The following is a 19,209-nucleotide window of genomic DNA, read 5'->3' as shown; positions in this document are numbered from 1 at the left end:
TCATCTTAGGGTGTATGTCTGGAAAGTTTAAATGTCATACTTTAAAGGGGTATGGTTTTGAGGGAGTTCTGTTTTAAAATTTGAACTTTATTCTCTTGGTTACCATCTAGATACTGAAAACCAATCTACATACTGAATTTCAAGCATTGTTTTTAGTTACCAGTTTTCTTTCTTTGAGACATTAGTTTTACTTTCCTGTCTGGTGGCTGACATTAAGTGCTTTCTATTTCAGGTTCCCTCAGTACACAGTGTGATAGCTATGGCAGATGTAGCTGTAAGCCAGGAGTGATGGGGGACAAGTGTGACCGTTGCCAGCCTGGATACCATTCTCTCACAGAGGCTGGGTGCAGGTAAGATTTTTTTAACGGGGCGGAATCCAGTTGTAGCTGATTCTTAGTAATAGATCTTGTAGCTTATCTAAAGCCATATAAACATTTTCCCCCATAATAATTATCACCAAGATTTAAGGCTTCCAGCTATAATGATGATCCAGGATTGTTTTGTACAGAGATGAAGCAGTTTTTAATGTCTAAATGTGATGGATGTCCTTGACTGAAATAAAATCCAAATACAAAGATGACTTTAGGATTCATTTTGCTTTTTTATGTATTTCTTTCTTTTTTTTTTTTAAAAAAAATCTGTTAACATGTAAAACAAAAAACTGACTTGGAGCGAAATTTCTTTATCCTCCTATTTCATTATTTCACTCCGTTTTCCATCCAACAGGCCATGCTCTTGCAATCCTTCTGGCAGCATAGATGAATGTAATGTTGAAACAGGAAGATGTGTTTGCAAAGACAATGTCGAAGGCTTCAATTGTGAGAGGTAGCTCATTCTTTCTCTAGCTGCATTGTGTCTTCTCTCATATTTCAGATACAAAAAATACCTGATTGTATCTTAATCTCTTTCAGATGCAAACCTGGATTTTTTAATCTGGAATCATCTAACCCTAAAGGGTGCACCCCCTGCTTCTGTTTTGGGCATTCTTCTGTGTGTACAAATGCCGTTGGCTACAGCGTTTATTCTATAACCTCTACCTTTGAGACTGGTAAAGTAGACCTTTCCTTCTCTCTCCTAGAATTTTGAGCCTAGGCTTACAGTATTAAAAAAGTCAGTAACTCTTTGAAGATTTTTTGAGAATATCAACACTTTTCTTTTAATGTATGTGATTTTTGTTTGGCTTTTAATTTAATGAAAACATATACAGATGGTTTTAGAATTTACCAGTGGGTATAAATGTTATATAAAATAAAAATACAGCTTCAGAGGTATAGCATATATAGGTACTGTTACAACTCCATTTATTTGTTACAGCCTCCATTTATTAAGAAACTTTCATTGATGACTTTATGTATGTTTTGTGGAATATAGAGGACCTGAATTCAGGATGTTTGCAAGGTAACAGCACTTGTGTTTTCATCCTCTGCATGTAGATGAGGATGGGTGGCGTGCAGAACAAAGGGATGGCTCTGAAGCATCGTTTGAGTGGTCTTCTGAGAGGCAGGATATTGCGGTCATTTCAGACAGCTACTTTCCTGGGTACTTCATCGCCCCTGGTAAGTAAGGCTAGGAAGCCATGTGGTGTGGTATGTGCTTGTGTTTATTCCTGACCTCATGTTTTTGCTTAACATTTTGTCTGCCTTCCAGCGAAGTTCTTGGGCAAGCAGGTATTGAGTTATGGTCAGAATTTCTCCTTCTCCTTCCGCGTGGACAGACGAGACACTCGCCTCTCGGCAGAAGACCTGGTGCTTGAGGGAGCTGGCCTGAGAGTGTCTGTGCCCTTGATCGCTCAGGGCAATTCCTATCCAAGTGAGACCACTGTGAAATACGTCTTCAGGTAAGATAGTTTGGTTTATAAAATGACTTGATCAGAATTATAAAAGTGGTTTCTTTATCTAAGTGCCTCAGGCCTCAAGGTGTGTATTAAAGAAAAACTTTGGGGTTCTCGATGTGACTTTGTAAAAGGGAACTTTCCCTTTGTTTACCTGTACCTTTTCCAGCGGTGTGGTCAAACCAGCAGACTCATCTCTAACGTGGTTAGACCGGCAGAGCAGTGCATCATGGGTGGCATGGATGAGTAAGAAATACTTTCTCAGCACCTAGAATTGTCCTTACAGAGGTTAATGTGCCCCTTCCTTTTTCTCTAGGCTCCATGAAGCGACTGATTACCCTTGGAGGCCTACTCTTACCCCTTTCGAATTTCAGAAACTCCTGAATAATTTGACCTCTATCAAGATTCGTGGGACATACAGTGAGAGAAGTAAGTTATGATATAATCAAGATAATTATTTAAGATGATGATTAGGAAAAAGGATCCATAATCAAAAGCTTATCTCTAAAGTCCTAATATTGTAAACCTGATCCTAAAGAAGTAGTATAATAAACTTCCTCATCATACCTGAATTGTGTATAAAAATAATGCATTTCAAAACCTCTCTTAAGGACCTGGAGAAAATTAGCCAAAAATTAGTAAATGGTATTGTCTTATAATGGGTAAGCCTATTGAGGTTACATTATATATAAAATTAGATTTTTCTGAGAATCCCAAATATTCTACTGGCTTACATTACTCAACCTCCATTTCTTTTTACTTCTTCCTATATAATTATCAAGCCCTTTTAACTAAATCAATTATCAAGCCCTTTTAGCTAAACGATGAAAAGTTAAAATTTACTGAATAAACATTTGTTATAATTTTAGATAAACAAAGCTGTTTTTAAGTGTGCCTTTAAATTGTTTTCCTATAACTCTTTAAAATGAGGACCTATTTCTGTAGAAAGGTCGGACTATCTGGGGGAGAAGAATCAGAATGTTGGTGTGACATTGGCAGTGGCATCAGCAGCTTGGATGTGTTGATTTTTGAGGTGCCTGCATGAATATCCAAACAAAAATGTCTTATAAGTAGTTAGAAATATGAATGGGACTTAGAAAGAAGTTGAGACTGGAGATTTAGAATCAAAGAGTTGTCAACGTATGGGCAATCATTTTTAAACTTGGAAAGATGACAAAAAATGTAGGAAGAGAAAAGAAGATGCAATCCTGGAAACATGGTTATTTAAGGACCATGACCTGAGAGACTCAAGAGAAAAAAAGAATTTTAAGGAAGAGGAACAGTTAACAGATTGAGAAAGATAGTACAATTGGATTTTGTTATTTGGCAACTGAAGAATCATTGGTGACTTTTTATTTTAAGAGAAGTGTTGAAACAAGTTAGATTGCAGTAATTTAATTAGGTAAATTAAATCACAAGTACATTTGAAGATGAAAAAGTAAAATATTATTCTTTTAAGAAGTGCAGCTTTAAGGGGAGGAAAAGAGATAGATTATAATTTGAGACTAGGGACAGATTGAAGGAAGAATACTTTTAGGATGGGAAGACTTAAGAATGTTTGGAGTTGGAAGCACTTTAACAGTGGAGATGTCTTTCATGATCTAATGTTGAAAAAACCCATAAACATATTAAAAGTTAAACTAAGTTCAATGCAAAAATAAAAGAGATGTCCTTTAGCCTCAGGTTGTCAGTTTCTATATAAACAAGTGATATTTCATAGCATGGGGAGATATACTTAAAAGATAAGACTATAAGAGATAGGAGTAGAATGGAAATTAAAGGGAATGTGATGGTATAATAAAAACTTGCCCCTTCCATAGGATGTTCCTTTTGAGCCTGTCACATGCACTGTTAGGCTGGATGGATTTTTGAGCTAAGCCAATATAAGGCTTTCTCCATTTTTATTTTCTTTTGAAAACAGGAAGGCGTTATGATATATGGCATAATGGCATAATGGCTTTGAAATAATTATGTTTGTCAAAGTAGCCCTGATTATTAGAACTTGTTTAATTATTGTTGCTATTTTATACACGGCAAAAAATACAGTTGAGTGGTCCTTATTGACAGGTGCTTTCTCTGCTTTCTAACCCTTAAACTCTATGATCAGCACCTGCTTTTGTGGCAAAAGAACAAAAACATGGCTTCATAGCTGTAGCCTTAAACTCTTCCTATTCCCATGTTTTCCTTCTGTTTTTTCTTGCCCCAGATCATTGCCCAGTGCTTTTTGTTTTACACATTGGTGATTGGGTGCGTGTGCTAAGTCACTTTAGTCATGTCCAACTCTTGGCGACTCCATGGACGGTAGCCCGCCAGGCTCCTCTGTCCATGGGATTTCCCAGGCGAGAATACTGGAGTGGGTTATCGTTTCCTTCTCCAGGGGATCTGATTGGGAGAACTGTAAAATTGAAATTTCTGTGTGTGTGTGTGTGTGTGTGTGTTTAAAAAATAAAAGTTTGATATACCCGCATTCCAGATACCTAGCACCAGGTACCACATAATTGCTGTAAGTGCTGTTTTCTAGTTATCTTCTCCAGTAGATAAATTAAGCCAATGGTTGGCTGTCTCCGAAATTTTGAGTCTGATTATCCTTTAGCACTGATGACTTTTCATGAAGTTTTGGAAAGTGGAAGCCAGTCCAGTGATCCTCTTTCTCCCACCACACACAGGTGCTGGCTATTTGGATGATGTCACCCTGGCAAGCGCTCGTCCTGGGCCCGGGGTCCCTGCAACTTGGGTGGAGTCCTGTACCTGTCCCGTGGGATACAGAGGGCAGTTTTGTGAGATGTGCCTTTCGGGTTACCGAAGAGAAACCCCGAGCCTTGGCCCATACAGTCCATGTGTGCTCTGCACCTGCAATGGGCACAGCGAGACCTGTGACCCTGAGACAGGTGAGATGATGACCCTGGGGGACTACTAGACCTAAATTCTCTTCAGCAGACGGGTTAGAAATGCTCACTGTCTTGTTTGCTTAGACTCTTGCCAGTCTTCTCACACCTGTTCTCCAAATAGGTGTTTGTAACTGCAGAGACAACACGGCCGGGCCCCACTGTGAGAAGTGCAGGGAGGGCTACTATGGAGATTCGACTGCCGGCACCTCCTTCGATTGCCAGCCCTGTCCGTGTCCCGGGGGCTCCAGCTGTGCTGTTGTCCCGAAGACACAGGAGGTGGTGTGCACCAACTGTCCTACCGGAACTACCGGTGAGTTGGCTCTACCCACAGGAGCACCTGGGAAAGATGGGCTTTGGAGGTTTTTAGGATTTTCTGGTTTGGTTCTGTGACTAGTTGTCCCAGTAGCAAAAATTTTGTCAGAAACAGGTTTATTATGGATTCATAAAATACATATCTGATATTAACAACAGCTGACATAATATTTATGGCCAGGTGCTTTTCTAAGTGCTTTAACATATACTGCCTCATTAATCCTCACAACCCCCTGAGATAGCTTCTTGTATTATCCTCAGGTTGTTTGTTGTTTAGTCGCCAAGTTGTGTCTGACTCTTTTGTGACCCCATGGACTGTAGCCCACCAGGCTCCTCTGTCCATGGGATTCTCTAGGCAAGAATACTGGAGTGGGTTGCCATTTCCGCCTTCCAGGGGATCTTCCTGACCCAAGGCTCCAACTCGAGTCCCCTGCGTTGGCAGGCAGATTCTTTACCGCTCAGTCACCAATATTTATTGGTTGCATCAAGTCCTAGTTTCCCTGAGAAGGGATCAAATCCACGTCCTTGGCATTGCAAGGCAGATTTTTAACCACTGGACCACCAGGGAAGTCCATCCTCAGGTTACAGCTAAGAACACTGAGCCACAATTAAGTTACCTGTCCAAAGATGGATCGCTGGTCATTGAAGGAGCTGGAATTTCAACCTAGGCATTCAGGTGCCAATGATGATGATTTACTACAACATACTCTCTCTTATAAGACGTGATTCAAAACTTGATTTTCAGTTTGTGAGGCCGCCCAGGGATTCTTGATGTAAAGCGGCATTTTTAAAATTCTTAAAATTTTTTCTCTAAATAGTTCTTTCAAATGTATCAGAGCCCATCACATTTAGTTGGGAATAAAATATTTTTATTGCTTTGGATATACTTCTGTTCCCATTCTCTTGAGTTCCTTTCTTTTGATAAGAACACTGAAGTAGATCTTTGCTAACTGCTCAAGGAGCCGCCAGTGCTGGTTGACAGAGGAGACTGGGGCTCACAGGTGACAGTTCCCCTTCTTCCACTGACTTTAGCCTCTGTGTAATAAGAGAGGTTCTGGCCAGGCTTCCAGCCTTTGACTCCACTACAAGCTCTTTGTTCAAAAAATTTTGCTACAGAGCATGAACATAAACAGAACAACCGAAACACTGAGCTCATAATCTGCATCTCTCTTGTCTCATCAAAAACACTCTTTAATTATTGGGAAACATTAAAACACTCCACCTTCCTCCACTCCTCTCCCTGACCCCACACTGAGCTCCAGGCAGTGCCACACAGGGAGAGCCAGTCATTTGCTTAAGGCAGTTGAGGAAATGAGGAGTAGAAGTTAGTATAGAATTTCATATTTTTAACTCTTTTCTTTTTTCTTTTTTTTGTTTAATAAAAAAACAAAACAGTGGCCCAGCAGAGTCTCTTACAAATAGACTTCTCCAGCCTCATTCCCCACCACCTGCCTCTGCACTGGTACCCTCTTCTCCAAGCCCTCCTGGTCTTGTTTTCCCTCAGATGCACCCAACTCTGCCCTGCCGTGAACTATTCTTTCTTTAGAACGCTTACCCGACTCTCGTACCCAGATCTCACTCTTCTTAGCCAGCTCCTAACTGTTCTGTGGGTTGAGTTGAAACATCGCTTCCCCAGAATGGTTTTCCTCAGTGCACCCTCTCTGTGCTACTGTCCCAGGTTCTTAAGACCTTTACTCTGCTGTCACAGAGTATAGTAAGTATCTCACATTCAGTGTCTACGCTCAGAAGCATTTAACAGAGCATTTTGATAAGAGATCCCTCTACTCATTGTTATTTCACTGGTCAGTGAACTGAACAGTTAAGCATTGTGGAGTCGTTCTCATGTCTATACTAAACAGTACAGGTGGTGAAGTAAAATTATTTGGGATGCTTATAGAAAGATGGACTATCATACAGGAGATTTTAGAAAATGTTATATTAGTCACTAATTAAATGCTTCTCACACAACATTTGTGAAATATACAGTTGACTCTTGAACATCACAGGTTTGAACTGCGTGGGTCCACTTACATGCAGATTTTTTTCAATAGTAAACACTGCAGTACTACAGTCCATGGTTGGCTGGATCCATGGGTGTGGAATTGTGAATACAGAGGAACCGCAGAAGGTGGGGGCTGGAATTTCAGAATTTATTTGTGGATTTCTGACTGTGCAGGGGAGCGGTCGGTCAAGCCCCTACTCCTTGCATTGTTCAAGGGTCAACTGCATTTGTTTTGTGAGGTATCACCTGGATTAAAGGAAATGATCTATAACAATTCTTGAGGGTGTTAATTAGGATATAGAAGTCTGTGTGAAACCAGCACAGAACCTGTAAAAAAAAAAAACAATATTATCACTCTTTATTTTCCTGCATCCTGCTTTGCTTTTTATAGCACTTTTTAGCTGCTCGATATTTTTATGTGTATTCATTTGTTTATTGCTTATCTACCCCTTCCATCCCCAGAGTTAAGGTCCTTGAAACAGGGACTTTTCTCTGTTTTATTCACCTTTGTATCCGTAACACCCGAAGTAGTGTTTGGCACATGTGTTTGTTGATTGAATGCGAGTATTTATTAAATAAATGAATAGAGGTTGCAGATGCAAAGTAAGATGTTCCTCATTTAGAAGACTGTTGAAGAATATGAATAACTGATGATAGTCACAGATCTTTGTGCATGATTCGCTTCTGCATTTAATACTTAAAGCGATCTTTTAATAGTAATGTTTTTTCAACAAAATTGTTGGAGTGCATGGCTTTGGGATTATGAAGATGAATAAAGGATGATCCCTACTCTCCAGGGTCTAAAAGTGGAGGGAAGAACAGAGATCATTTTCATACAGTGTGGTTAGTTCAGATAAAGAAATGTACTCAAGAATGCTAAAAGAGAAAAAAGACAACTCTCCTGGTACAGGAAGGATAATAAGAGAAGTCTATAAATTGCCCAAATCATGTAAGTAGTACAGCCTGGATTTGAACCTACATCCTAGACTGAAACAAAGGGGCAGGCTAGCTATAGCTTTGGAGGATATTTTGCATCGAGAGCTTTTATGGGCTACCATGTAGCTCTGTTTTGACTTTTCTAGCAGATTTTTCAATTGAGTTTTATTCAAGACAGGTTTTCAGACAATTTAACATTTATTTTTGGCTGTGTCAGCTCTTAGTTGTGGCACAGGACATCTTTTGTTGCAGCGCATGGGTTTCTCCCTGGTTGCAGTGCGTAGGCTTGGTAGTTACAGCGCATGGACTTAGTTGTCCCACAGCATGTAGGATCTTAGTTCCCTAACCAGGGGTCAAACCTGTGTCCCCTGCATTAGGAGACAGATTCTTAACCACTGGACCACCAGGGAAGTCCCTAAGACGTTTAAAATATGGATCATATCTAAACTACCTAAATTACCTGATGAAAAAGCAGAACTGAAGTACTGTCTTAATCCTACGCTGGAGAAGGATCTCGTGTCTGGAAACTGTTGTATTTACCTGAGAGGCAAAAGGGCCCCTAACTTCCCATCCCCTTTTAAGATCCTGTTTCTTCACGTCCTGCCCCATCCCCAGCTAGATCTTCTGTTACCTCATCAGTGGTCTCTATTTGCCAGATGCAGTGGTCAGTTTTCTGTCCTTATCTGACCTGGTGTTTCAGCAACACTGGATACTGCTGGCTACTCCCTTTGCTCCAAACAGTTTCTCCTCTTGCCTTTTGTGACTCTTCCCTCTCCTTGGTTTTCTTCTCCCTTTATTCTCTTCTTTTGGGTCTCCTTTGATCACTTCTGTTTCTCAGCCTGGGGTTTTCATGTCAACTTGATCTGTATTCTCTCCTTAGGTGAGCACCTCTCACCTTTAGGCTTCAAAAGCCCCTCCTTGCCTACAGCTGGACAATCCATGTCTTCAGCCCTGACCTTGCTCTCTTGAGGGCCAGCTACCTACTTGCTGTCTCTACCTGGATGGTGGGTAGGGAGCCTTCCATCTGGCCGTCCGTATCCATTCTCTCCGCTGCTCCACCCTGATGAGATCTGTATGTGCTGCATCCCATGGCCACCTCCACTTGATGGGAAGCACATAGGAGATCAGAGAGGAAAAGAGGTTAAGGGCAGAGTATGTATTCCAAGGCCCCGTCTCTGAAGGGTCTCTCGGCTCTTGGCAGGTGACCTCCAAACAGCTCTTTCTGATCAAGTTAGAAACTGTGAGGTTCTGGTAACTGCTCACCCCCTGAGGTCAAGGTTATGGGCCCCCTGTGTTACTGTCCCAAGTGCTACACTCTACTTGAGATGTCTCAGCACTCTCCCCTGCCTTCTGTAGATCCTGTCTTTATTAACTCTGCTCAAGTGTTGCTAGTTTGAAGGTGCCAAATCTTTTCTGTTGTGATTTTGAATCAGACAGCCAAAGGAATCTCAAATTTAAGCAAATCCAAGTTAGGTCTTTAATTGTCTTCAATTCTGACTCTGTTCCTTCCCTGGTCTTTATCTCCATCTTCCTATTTGCTCAAGCTAAAATCCTAGGCTTATCCTTTATTCTTCTTTCTTTCATTTCCCAGGAGTCAGCCAGAAGGTGTTATTCTCTCAAATCTGACCACTCTTTACCACTTTCACTGGTATTCACCCTGTTCTACACCATGGTCATCTCTCACCTGAGATAGCTTCCTAATTTGCCTCCAGGCTTCACTCTGCTCTCCTACAACCCATTCCCCATACAGCAGCCAGAATAATACTTCAAAAATGTAAATCAGATCTCATCACTTAGAACCCTCCCCCCGCCCAGTAGCATCTGACTGCACTTTAATTTAAACCCAGTTTCCTTTCTGTGCCCTACATGGCTACTCTTATTGCTTCCACAAGCTCATGTTGCTTTTCTGGAACATTCTTCCCTTGGATATTATCGTGGTTTATTTCTTGTGTCTCTCCTTTGTCATCCCAAATGTCTCCTCTTACAGAGGAACCACCCAATATAAAGTAGCCCTTGAGCTGTCTCTGTCATCATATTTTCTGTTTTAACTTGTTTATGCCTGTTGCTGTCTGATATGGTCCTGTTTATTTGTCTGTGAACTCATCTCCCTCAGGGGCAGCACAAGCCTTGTGAGAGTAGAGACCTCATCCACCCTGTTCTCCACGTCACCCTGGACAACCCTAGAACAGTCTGTACGTGATAGATGCTCGGGCAGTATTAATAGGATGAGTAAAGGAACAAACTTCTGTTTCTTCAAAAAAAAGTTTAGGCTAATTTAGGCCCAGTTAGCTACAAAGATACCAAGAACACAGCTTGAGCTGATAACGGTGGGCAAGTGGGAAAGGAAGGATGAGCAGCAGGGAGTTTAATGTAGTGGAAAGAGCCTTGAATGCTAGCTCTGTCTCTCTTACTATTAGTTGCTTGGTTGTGGGCAAATTTCTTAGCCTGTCTGTTCCTTTCTCCATAATAAAAATGAGTAGCAAATGATGATCTCTGAGGTCTCTCCTGTGCCAGCTGCCACTGCTCAAACAAAGATTAGTAGATGCCTTTTATGTTGTTTTTTTTTTTAGAGTCCATGAACATTTATTTTCTTAAGAAAGTTTCTCCTCTCTGGCTCCTGACTCTAGAGAACTTGATTTGCCATCAATATTTTATTTTATTTATTTTATTTTTTTAAATAAATTTATTTATTTTAGTTGGGGGGCCTTTTATGTTTTAAGAAAATGACCCTGCCAAACCTGCTGTATGGGGCTTCCCTGGTGGCTCAAATGGTAAAGAATCTGCCTACGATGCAGGAGACCCAGATTCGATCGTTGGGTCAGGAAGACCCTCTGGAGAAGGTAATGGCAACCCACTCCAGTATTCTTGCCTGGAGAATTCCATAGACAGAGGAGCCTGGTGAGCCATGGGGTCGCAAAAAGTCAGACATGACTGAGGGACTATCACTTTTTCAACTCTGTTGTGTAAGGAATGAATGATATGAAGAGTCATTTTCAGGGACTTCCCAGTGGTCCAGTGGTAAAGAATCTGCCTTCTGATGCAAGAGACATGAGTTCAATCCCTGGTCGGGGAACTAAGTCCCACACACCACAGGGCAACTAAGCCCATGTGTTGCAACCAGAGAGTCCAGGCACCACAACAAAAGATCCAGTGTGCTTCAACTAAGACCCAGAACAGCCAAATAAATAAGTAAGTATTTTTTTAAAAAACATGTTTAAAAAAATGTCACCTTTCAGTTTTTTCAGTATTATTGACCAAACAAACACAGGTGAATGTGCCAACCCTTGGAGCTGGAAAGGTTAGTAAAGCCTCATTTACAAAGCACTCTTAGGGCATGATTTCAGTTAATCCTCAAAACAGCTGGAGGCAAACTGAGTGCTGTCTTTCTGAAGAAATGGAGATGTGTTCAAGGTCACCCCAGTGGCTGGGCACCATGCCAGAGCTGCAGCCCAGGTCTTCTGCTCTCCTAGGCTGGTGCTGTGTCCCTGGCACCATGTAGCACTGTGTCTGGTGGTTCCTCCAGACCGTCTGTAACCAGTGGCACTAGAAACATCTAAGGCCTTTCTCTCGTAACATCAGATTGTCTCACATGCAGGTAAAAGATGTGAGCTCTGTGATGACAGCTACTTTGGAGACCCTCTGGGTAGTAACGGCCCCGTGAGGCTTTGCCGCCTGTGCCAATGCAATGACAACATCGATCCCAACGCGGTTGGGAATTGCAACCGCCTGACGGGAGAATGCCTGAAGTGCATCTATAACACGGCCGGCTTCTACTGTGACCGGTGCAAAGATGGATTTTTTGGAAATCCCCTGGCTCCCAATCCAGCAGACAAATGCAAAGGTAACCAGCCATCGGCCAAATCCTCTCGCAGTTACACTTACTCATCCTGAGCATCACTGCATGGTCTCTTTAAATATTTACAGTTGTCTGGTCTAACACAGCGCTGTTCCATAGAGGTATAGTGCGAACCACTTACGTAATTTAAATTATTCTAGTAGGTACAGTACAATAAAGAGAAGCAGGTAAAGTTAATTTTAACACTGTATTTTATTTGACATATCTAACGGATTATCATCTCAGCAAGTAAGCAATAAAAAGTGCTTGAGAGGTATGTTCTTTTTTTTCCACATTGCTTCTTCAAAGTCAAGTATGTTTCACGGTGACAGCACATCTCCGTTCGGTGGCCGGTGGCTGCCGTATCGGACAGCGCAAGTTGCGGGGCTATTCGTGTGGTTTACACATGAGCGTTCCTCTCGGGTGATGTGCATCTTTTGCTGTGTCTGTCTGTGTCTTCCTGCCGCAGCGTGTGACTGCAGCCCCTACGGGACGGTGACGCAGCAGAGCAGCTGTAACCCCGTGACCGGGCAGTGCGAGTGTCTGCCCCACGTGACCGGCCGGGACTGCGGCGCTTGTGACCCCGGATTCTACAACCTGCAGAGCGGGCAGGGCTGTGAGAGGTAAGATGGCGGGTGCCTGTGGTGCGGGTAACCTTGGCTTTTTTTATTGCCACAGATGAATTTTGGTAAAGTTATATTTCCACAGTTGGTTTGGCTTTGTTGAGGAATTATTTGAGTGCCTGAAATAGGCAAGGCGCCCTTTAGAGGATGCTGGAGAGCTGTAAGGAAGTAATGAGAGCAGAGAGTGGAAGGCGGTGCCACCAGCTGTGTCAGCGTCACCTGAGCAACATTTTTTTAAAAAATGGAAATTATAACGTCCTTTCTGAGACGTTTAGCATCAGACTTTCTAGGTTACAGAGGCTGGGAATTCCCGTTGTCAAAGCTCCTGCCCAGCGCCCAGGCAGTGCCAGATGGGAGAGCCATGGGAAGTGGGGTTGGTAGTGGAACAGCATCATTTGTGTGGGTTAGGTTAGAGAAAGAAGATCTGAGTAGAGCTCATGAAAATTGCTGTAACCTCAGGGATGTAATAACCCTTAACATCTGTCATCATTAAAACATTCTGTTTTCTGACACAAAACTGTCAGTCCTGTGCCGAAAGGAAAAAAAAAGGTTTGCTTAAAGTCTGTTTTTCTTACCTGAGAATTGTCATGTGTTCATTTGTTAGGTGTGACTGCCACGCTTTGGGTTCCACCAACGGACAGTGTGACATCCACAGTGGCCAGTGTGAGTGCCAGCCTGGCATTACTGGTCAGCACTGTGAGCGCTGCGAGGTCAACCACTTTGGGTTTGGACCCGAAGGCTGCAAACGTAAGCGTGGGTGGCATAGAAGTCTTCAGTCCCCTCTCATTCCCGTTAGGACTGTGAATCCAAACCATTTTACCAGCTTCCGTGTAAGCTCACGGCTCACAGTCAGGGCTATACCCAAGTCCTCAGAGATGCTTTATTCCAGAAACGTGATCCATTTCTAAAACTCGGACGACCGAAAGCCTCTCTAGTTTCTTAGCAACCACCCGATTTATGTCTTCTTTTATAGTGTTTCTGATTCTTCCTTTTTCTGGTCTCTCATATTTCCAAGTGATTACCCTTTGATTACCGAGCCACCTCCTGTGCTTAATGAAACTTTTTAATTGATCACATTCTTCGTGCAGATAATGAAGCTGTGAGGGATTCTGCTCAGACGTGTTTGTTGACTTACTGACTGCAGTTGCTTCCCACCCTTGGGGCCCTTTTGGTGTGCTTACATGTCCACATCTGCTGCTCTTTGGCATAAACACTTGCCTGGAATTAGGCCGCAGAACAGTTTGGGTTTTTGCTTTCTGAATTCCTTCGTTTCTCCTGTGGAATGCAGCATAGGTCGTTGACTCCGTTCAGAGAACATGCATAAACAAACTACAAAATAATGGAAAATCAGTACTAGCATTTGGGTGTTCTGGTTCCTTAGAGAAAGAAAAAATTAAACGGTTGGAGAGATGAAGGTAGAGATGAATTCTTGGAAGTGCATGAAAAGGGCACTTTCTGTAATGGACTGATTTCTACTTAATAGATTAATTTGTATAATTATTCAGTCATAGGAAATGTGCCCCCTCCAAAAGATGCTCACTTTACTTTAAAATTTACTGTTGTTTTAAAAATGTCTGTCTTCTCTACTGAGCAGCCATAACCATTTAAGTTCTCCTAAATCAGCCTGTTTTTCACAAAGCATCTACTTATAATGATAGTACAGTTGGCTTATTGATATCAGTCTGAGCTTAAAGAAAATGCACTCTTCTGTTTTTTCCTTATTATGTACCATTTTCCCTTTATTCTGCAGCCTGTGACTGTCATCCTGAGGGGTCTCTTTCCCTCCAGTGCAAGGACGATGGTCGCTGTGAATGCAGAGAAGGCTTTGTGGGGAATCGCTGTGACCAGTGTGAAGAGAACTATTTCTACAATCGGTCTTGGCCTGGCTGCCAGGAATGTCCAGCTTGTTACCGGCTGGTGAAGGATAAGGTCAGCTGTCAACAGTGCATGCATTCATTCATTCAGCAGACATTGAATGGGCACTTCCTATGCTCTCAGCTCTAGAGAAAAAGTGGTGAACCAGGTAGACCCAGCCCCTGTTCTCAAGGGCTCAAGTGCCGACTAGGAGACACATAATAAAAATTAAATAAATACTAACTGAGATAAGTACAAGAAAGAATGCAGAGAATAACTGGGGAGAACTGCTTTCTATAAGGCCTCTGTGGAAACTCATGTAAGGTGAGATCTTAAGGATAAGAAAGAGCAAGCCAAAGGAGAAGTGATGGGTAGGCTGTTCCAGGAAGAAGGAACGTGGGGTACAGAGGCCTCAAAGCTTGAGGGTATCTGGATCCTGCTGAATGAAGAGGGGATGGTTTGTGATAAGACTGGAGAGGTCATTAGAGACTGCTTATGTTGCACCATGTTGACCAGAGTAAGAAATTTAGATTTTATTCAAAATCCAATGGGAGTGCACTAAAGAGCTGGGAAATTCAGTTTACACTTCAAGAACACTGCTGTGTGCAGTTGGATGGTTAGGAATAGGGCAAAAGGGAAAGCCTAGACTGAATTAGATAAATATGTGTCTTCAGCAAGGCAGGATATGAGAGAGGGTCAGGATAGGGAAAGAGAAGAATCAAGGCTGGATCTTGGGTTGTTTTGCTTAAGGTAGTTGGAGACACTACTTATTGAGATGGAGATGATTCAGAGAATACATATTTAAGAGAAAAAAATCAAGGGTATAGTTTTGGATGTTAAGTTGAGAATACCTATCAGAGAGCCAAGTGATGATATCAGGAAAGTAATCTCAAACACGAGAGCACGATCAGAACTGGAGAATCGTCAGGATGCAGAGTTTAAAGTCAGCGGAATCAGCCTGACAGTTTTTCTTTTGAAACCAGAGAAATGAGGAAAAACTACTTATGTTATCTACTTAAAAGTTTACATACATGGAGTATGTAGACCTCCACACTTACACAGCATCGCTTTGATTATTATTTCTGCAGGAAGTGCAATCAACTTCTTCAGGAATGTTTATATATCCTGCCTTTCCCTTTTCCTTTTTCATTATGTTTAGGTTGCTGATCATCGAGCAAAACTCCGGGAATTAGAGAATCTCATTGCAAACCTTGGAACTGGGGATGAGATGGTGACAGATCAAGCCTTTGAGGATAGACTAAAGGAAGCAGAGAGAGAAGTTACTGACCTCCTTCGTGAAGCCCAGGATGTCAAAGGTACACAAAGTTAAACAAGTGGGTAATTTCTGTGAGGTGGACCATCTTTAGATGTGGCTCTTATTTCAAGGTTAAATAGTATGGTTTTATAAAATCCTTCCTCAGTTTTTAAACTATGTTTAGAATATGAATGACTTTATTTTTTAAACATGTAGAAAAGAACCTGTCAATGTTTTAAGATACACTAAGCAGAAGTAATTCTCCCATTACATCAGAAATGGTTAGATGTTAAAACCCAAGCATTTTATAAATCATTCTACCAAGGTGCTCACCGTTGGTCTGAGGTTACTTTTGTGTTGGGTTTTCTCCATCATTCAGATTCAGGTACTTGCCAGATATTCACAGTAAGTGTGTGTTAACATTAATACACTTGGGGCCGCAATGATCAACTTCCCTCTTGACTCCATTTCCACTATGAGTTAGAGAAGTCTTCTTGTCAGGGTACGGGTCAACGAAAACTAAATATATTGCTTATATATTTACAAATGTATAATATTTACAAATATATTTACAAATATCCCTAAAATTTTATAAAATGATTGAAGTATAGAAGGAAGAAATTAGGTATATCTATTTTGGGCAACTTTGTTTAATTTTTGTCGGGCAGTACAGAAATTTTCCTATGAGGTAAATTTTTAGAAATGGAAAAATGAGATGTTGAAAACATGTCTTTTGTCTCAGTTGTTACATTTTAAGTCTTAAACCTAGATTAAAAAGAATTTATAGGTTTCCTGTTCTGTATAAATAATGGTGGGGTTTTTTTTTAGAATGTTCATCTTTCAAATTTTGACACACGTTTTTCCATTAACGTATTCTCCTGTAACAAATTCATATCTGTCCTGCCATATCCGTTGAAGAGTTGAATGTGGGGTGGTCATTCTTAAGTGCCAGTCGGCCGCCTGAGAGGTGGGGTGTGGCACACAGCTCTGGGGCCAGCAACTTGAGCTCAGTCAAGGGGCGAGAAAGCAAGGTCAGCCAGCACTGCACTCATCCAGGCTCCACACACACCTTGGTGCGGCCGCGGCACATCGGGCTCTTTTCAGCCACAATGACTATGAACTTTCCTCTGTCCAAGCAGATGATTCTGTGGGACGAAGCACTAACAGGAGCCATGGCCACCACACTTCCCCCTGAGCCACCTGAAGTACGGGGAGCGTAATGGGTTCCTGTTTCTGCTCGCTTTGGGAGCCTCCAGAGTGAGGCTGGGGTTTACAATCCACTCCCACTAAGTCCTGATTCATGGAGTTCCTGGCTGACTTTTCCCACTTAGGTTCAAACTAGCCAAGAATAAGAATATCTTCCTAATGATTTATCCTTTCAGACTCTCCCTGAGTATTCATTTGTAGTTTAAACTTGTGTTTATTCTTCAGTTTTGAAAGGAGATTATGCGGTACAAGTGGACACTTGGAATTAGAGGGCTTTGAAGTGACCCACTTAGGTTGTCTCTTCCCTTTTGGGGGGATACTATTGTTTCTCTAAAGAACTGGCCAGAGAGATCGATATGTTACCTTCTTGGCGTTTGAAACGGAAGGGGCTTCTATAACTTCACTGGCTGCTTCCTAAATCTAAGTGATTCTCCGTGATTTCAACTTGTTTTTTATTTTGTGTTATGTTAAAAATCTTTGGGTTGTCAAAGAATTGTTTAAGTAACATCTGAACAGGGTCATTCTGTAGTTAGATGAGCGTTTTGCAGTCTACCAGCTTTGCATGTGTATTGATCCGGTGACCCTGCTTCCAAGATGCTATTTTCCAAGCCTGTATTCCTTTGTTGATCTTGACTTCAACTTCTCATCTCTTTTACATAACTTGGAAAATTCAGATGCCAACACTAGCATCATGCAGAAAAAGAACTGGTCAGTTTGAATAAGATTGACTTGATGATTCCTGTGTATTAATATAACCTCATGACATGTGAGAATTTTGATAATGTCAGAATTATCTTTGTATGGGCTTATATTTGTTTCTTGATTGATTAGGATACAGTTATGAGGTTTAAATCAAATGGGCAAAATTAAGAAAGAACAATTGGAAGAACTATTCAAAAACAGAGATCAGTCTGAAATTACATGGATGTGCAGGGTGGCAGCAAGAGTCTACTTAGTTTAAAATTTTAAAAATGAATTTAAGGTGCTGTATTTCAACTTCTGTTTTGAACTGAGTTTTTTCCTAGTTTAGAAAACTGTCCAGCTCTCAGGGCTGGTAGTGCTTTTACCAACCTTGTATTTTTATGATTCAGTTTTGCATGTGCTGGAGTGTCAAAATCTTCGCTTCATTAGATACATTTTGAGTGTCTTCTCTTTGCCAGTCATTGTGTAAGACCGGGATGCCGTGTGGAGTAAGAAGGGAGGGACTCATTGTCAAGTGGGGGAGATGGTGTGTTCATCTTCAGTTAAACACAATCGGAGACCGTGGTTGAATGTAACCGTGGCGGTACTGCTGGACACAGTGAGGACTGACCAGCTCTACTGCTGGCTTTGGGAAACTTGTCAGAAAGATGCTATATTTGGAAGCGTGACGAGAAACAGTGCCTCAGATTTCATATGAGATGATATGTTCCCCACCTCCTTCAGATGGTTTATGAACTTTCTTCTGCACTGCTCTTGCAGATGTAGACCAAAATTTGATGGATCGCCTCCAGAGAGTGAATAACACCTTATTCAGCCAAATTAGCCGTTTACAGAATATCCGGAATACCATTGAAGAGACCGGAAACTTGGCTGAACAAGCACGTGCCCGGGTAGAAAGCACAGAGCAGTTGATTGAAATCGCGTCCAGAGAACTTGAGAAAGCGAGGGTCGCGATCGCCAATGTGGTGAGTGACGGGGACCGTCTGAGGTGGGGCTGGGGGAGTCCCTTGGTCATTTGCAGCGAGTCTTTTACTGCTTCTTCAGATGAATTGACTCCTTGTATCTTTTTATTTGTCTCTAAACATTGGAGGAAGAAAGCCACATTGCTCATAGTCGCCATGAAATAGTTATCCCAAACTGAATTAGAACCAAAGGACATCTGGGTCCTGTCTCTAGTTTTGGTCCTTCTAGACAATTTAAGCTTTCTTTATTCTCCACTGAAAATAGAAATAATAATCAGTAGTCAAGGATGCTGATATTAAGTGAAGATCTCTTAAATGAAGAGGCATTCTTTCTCTAAATAATATTGATAAAAATTTAGTTTTGACACTTGTTTATTAATATAAATAATCCCCTCCTTTGAGATTAGTGCTTTGTTTACTTCCTCTTCAGTCAATCACTCAGCCAGAGTCTACAGGGGACCCCAACAACATGACCCTTTTGGCAGAAGAGGCACGGAAGCTTGCTGAACGGTAACCTCCAGATCCCTTTTTAATGATTAAGTTATGGCTTATGTTATGGCGTGTACATGTTCCATCGTACACCCGCAGACACTTCCCACATAATTACTTTTGCAAAGTTTGCTCTCTTTTCTGACATGTTATGTTCTGTACTCTGAAAAGAACTACATGTACTCTTTTCTTACCTTTACTGTGATATTAGAATATTTACTTTGAATATTAGAATATGATGGTTTGGAGGGAAATTGTATCTACATATCCAAGGAAAATTTAGATTTTTAATTTTGAAACCTAACCTTCATAGA

The 19,209-nt window shown here is 41.5% G+C and overlaps 1 protein-coding gene across 1 annotated transcript in view; it reads left to right on the top strand.

Moving 5' to 3' along the window:
* LAMC1 (laminin subunit gamma 1) overlaps nt 1–19,209 on the top strand; it is a 121,018-nt gene that overhangs the window by 86,960 nt on the left and 14,849 nt on the right. Inside the window, exons 6-20 of the mRNA XM_081492530.1 lie at nt 233–350; nt 727–825; nt 912–1,048; nt 1,434–1,556; nt 1,648–1,837; nt 2,148–2,260; nt 4,498–4,719; nt 4,841–5,029; nt 11,565–11,810; nt 12,274–12,427; nt 13,032–13,174; nt 14,178–14,356; nt 15,441–15,597; nt 18,204–18,409; nt 18,837–18,916. Coding sequence (XP_081348656.1) covers nt 233–350; nt 727–825; nt 912–1,048; nt 1,434–1,556; nt 1,648–1,837; nt 2,148–2,260; nt 4,498–4,719; nt 4,841–5,029; nt 11,565–11,810; nt 12,274–12,427; nt 13,032–13,174; nt 14,178–14,356; nt 15,441–15,597; nt 18,204–18,409; nt 18,837–18,916 — 2,356 coding nt within the window. The remainder of the gene's footprint in view (nt 1–232; nt 351–726; nt 826–911; nt 1,049–1,433; nt 1,557–1,647; nt 1,838–2,147; nt 2,261–4,497; nt 4,720–4,840; nt 5,030–11,564; nt 11,811–12,273; nt 12,428–13,031; nt 13,175–14,177; nt 14,357–15,440; nt 15,598–18,203; nt 18,410–18,836; nt 18,917–19,209) is intronic.

The sequence above is a fragment of the Giraffa tippelskirchi genome, chromosome 5, assembly GCF_054371585.1.
Source record: "Giraffa tippelskirchi isolate mGirTip1 chromosome 5, T2T-mGirTip1v1.2.pri, whole genome shotgun sequence".
Classification (NCBI taxonomy): Eukaryota; Metazoa; Chordata; class Mammalia; order Artiodactyla; family Giraffidae; genus Giraffa; species Giraffa tippelskirchi.
This window is presented reverse-complemented; position numbering and strand designations above follow the sequence as displayed.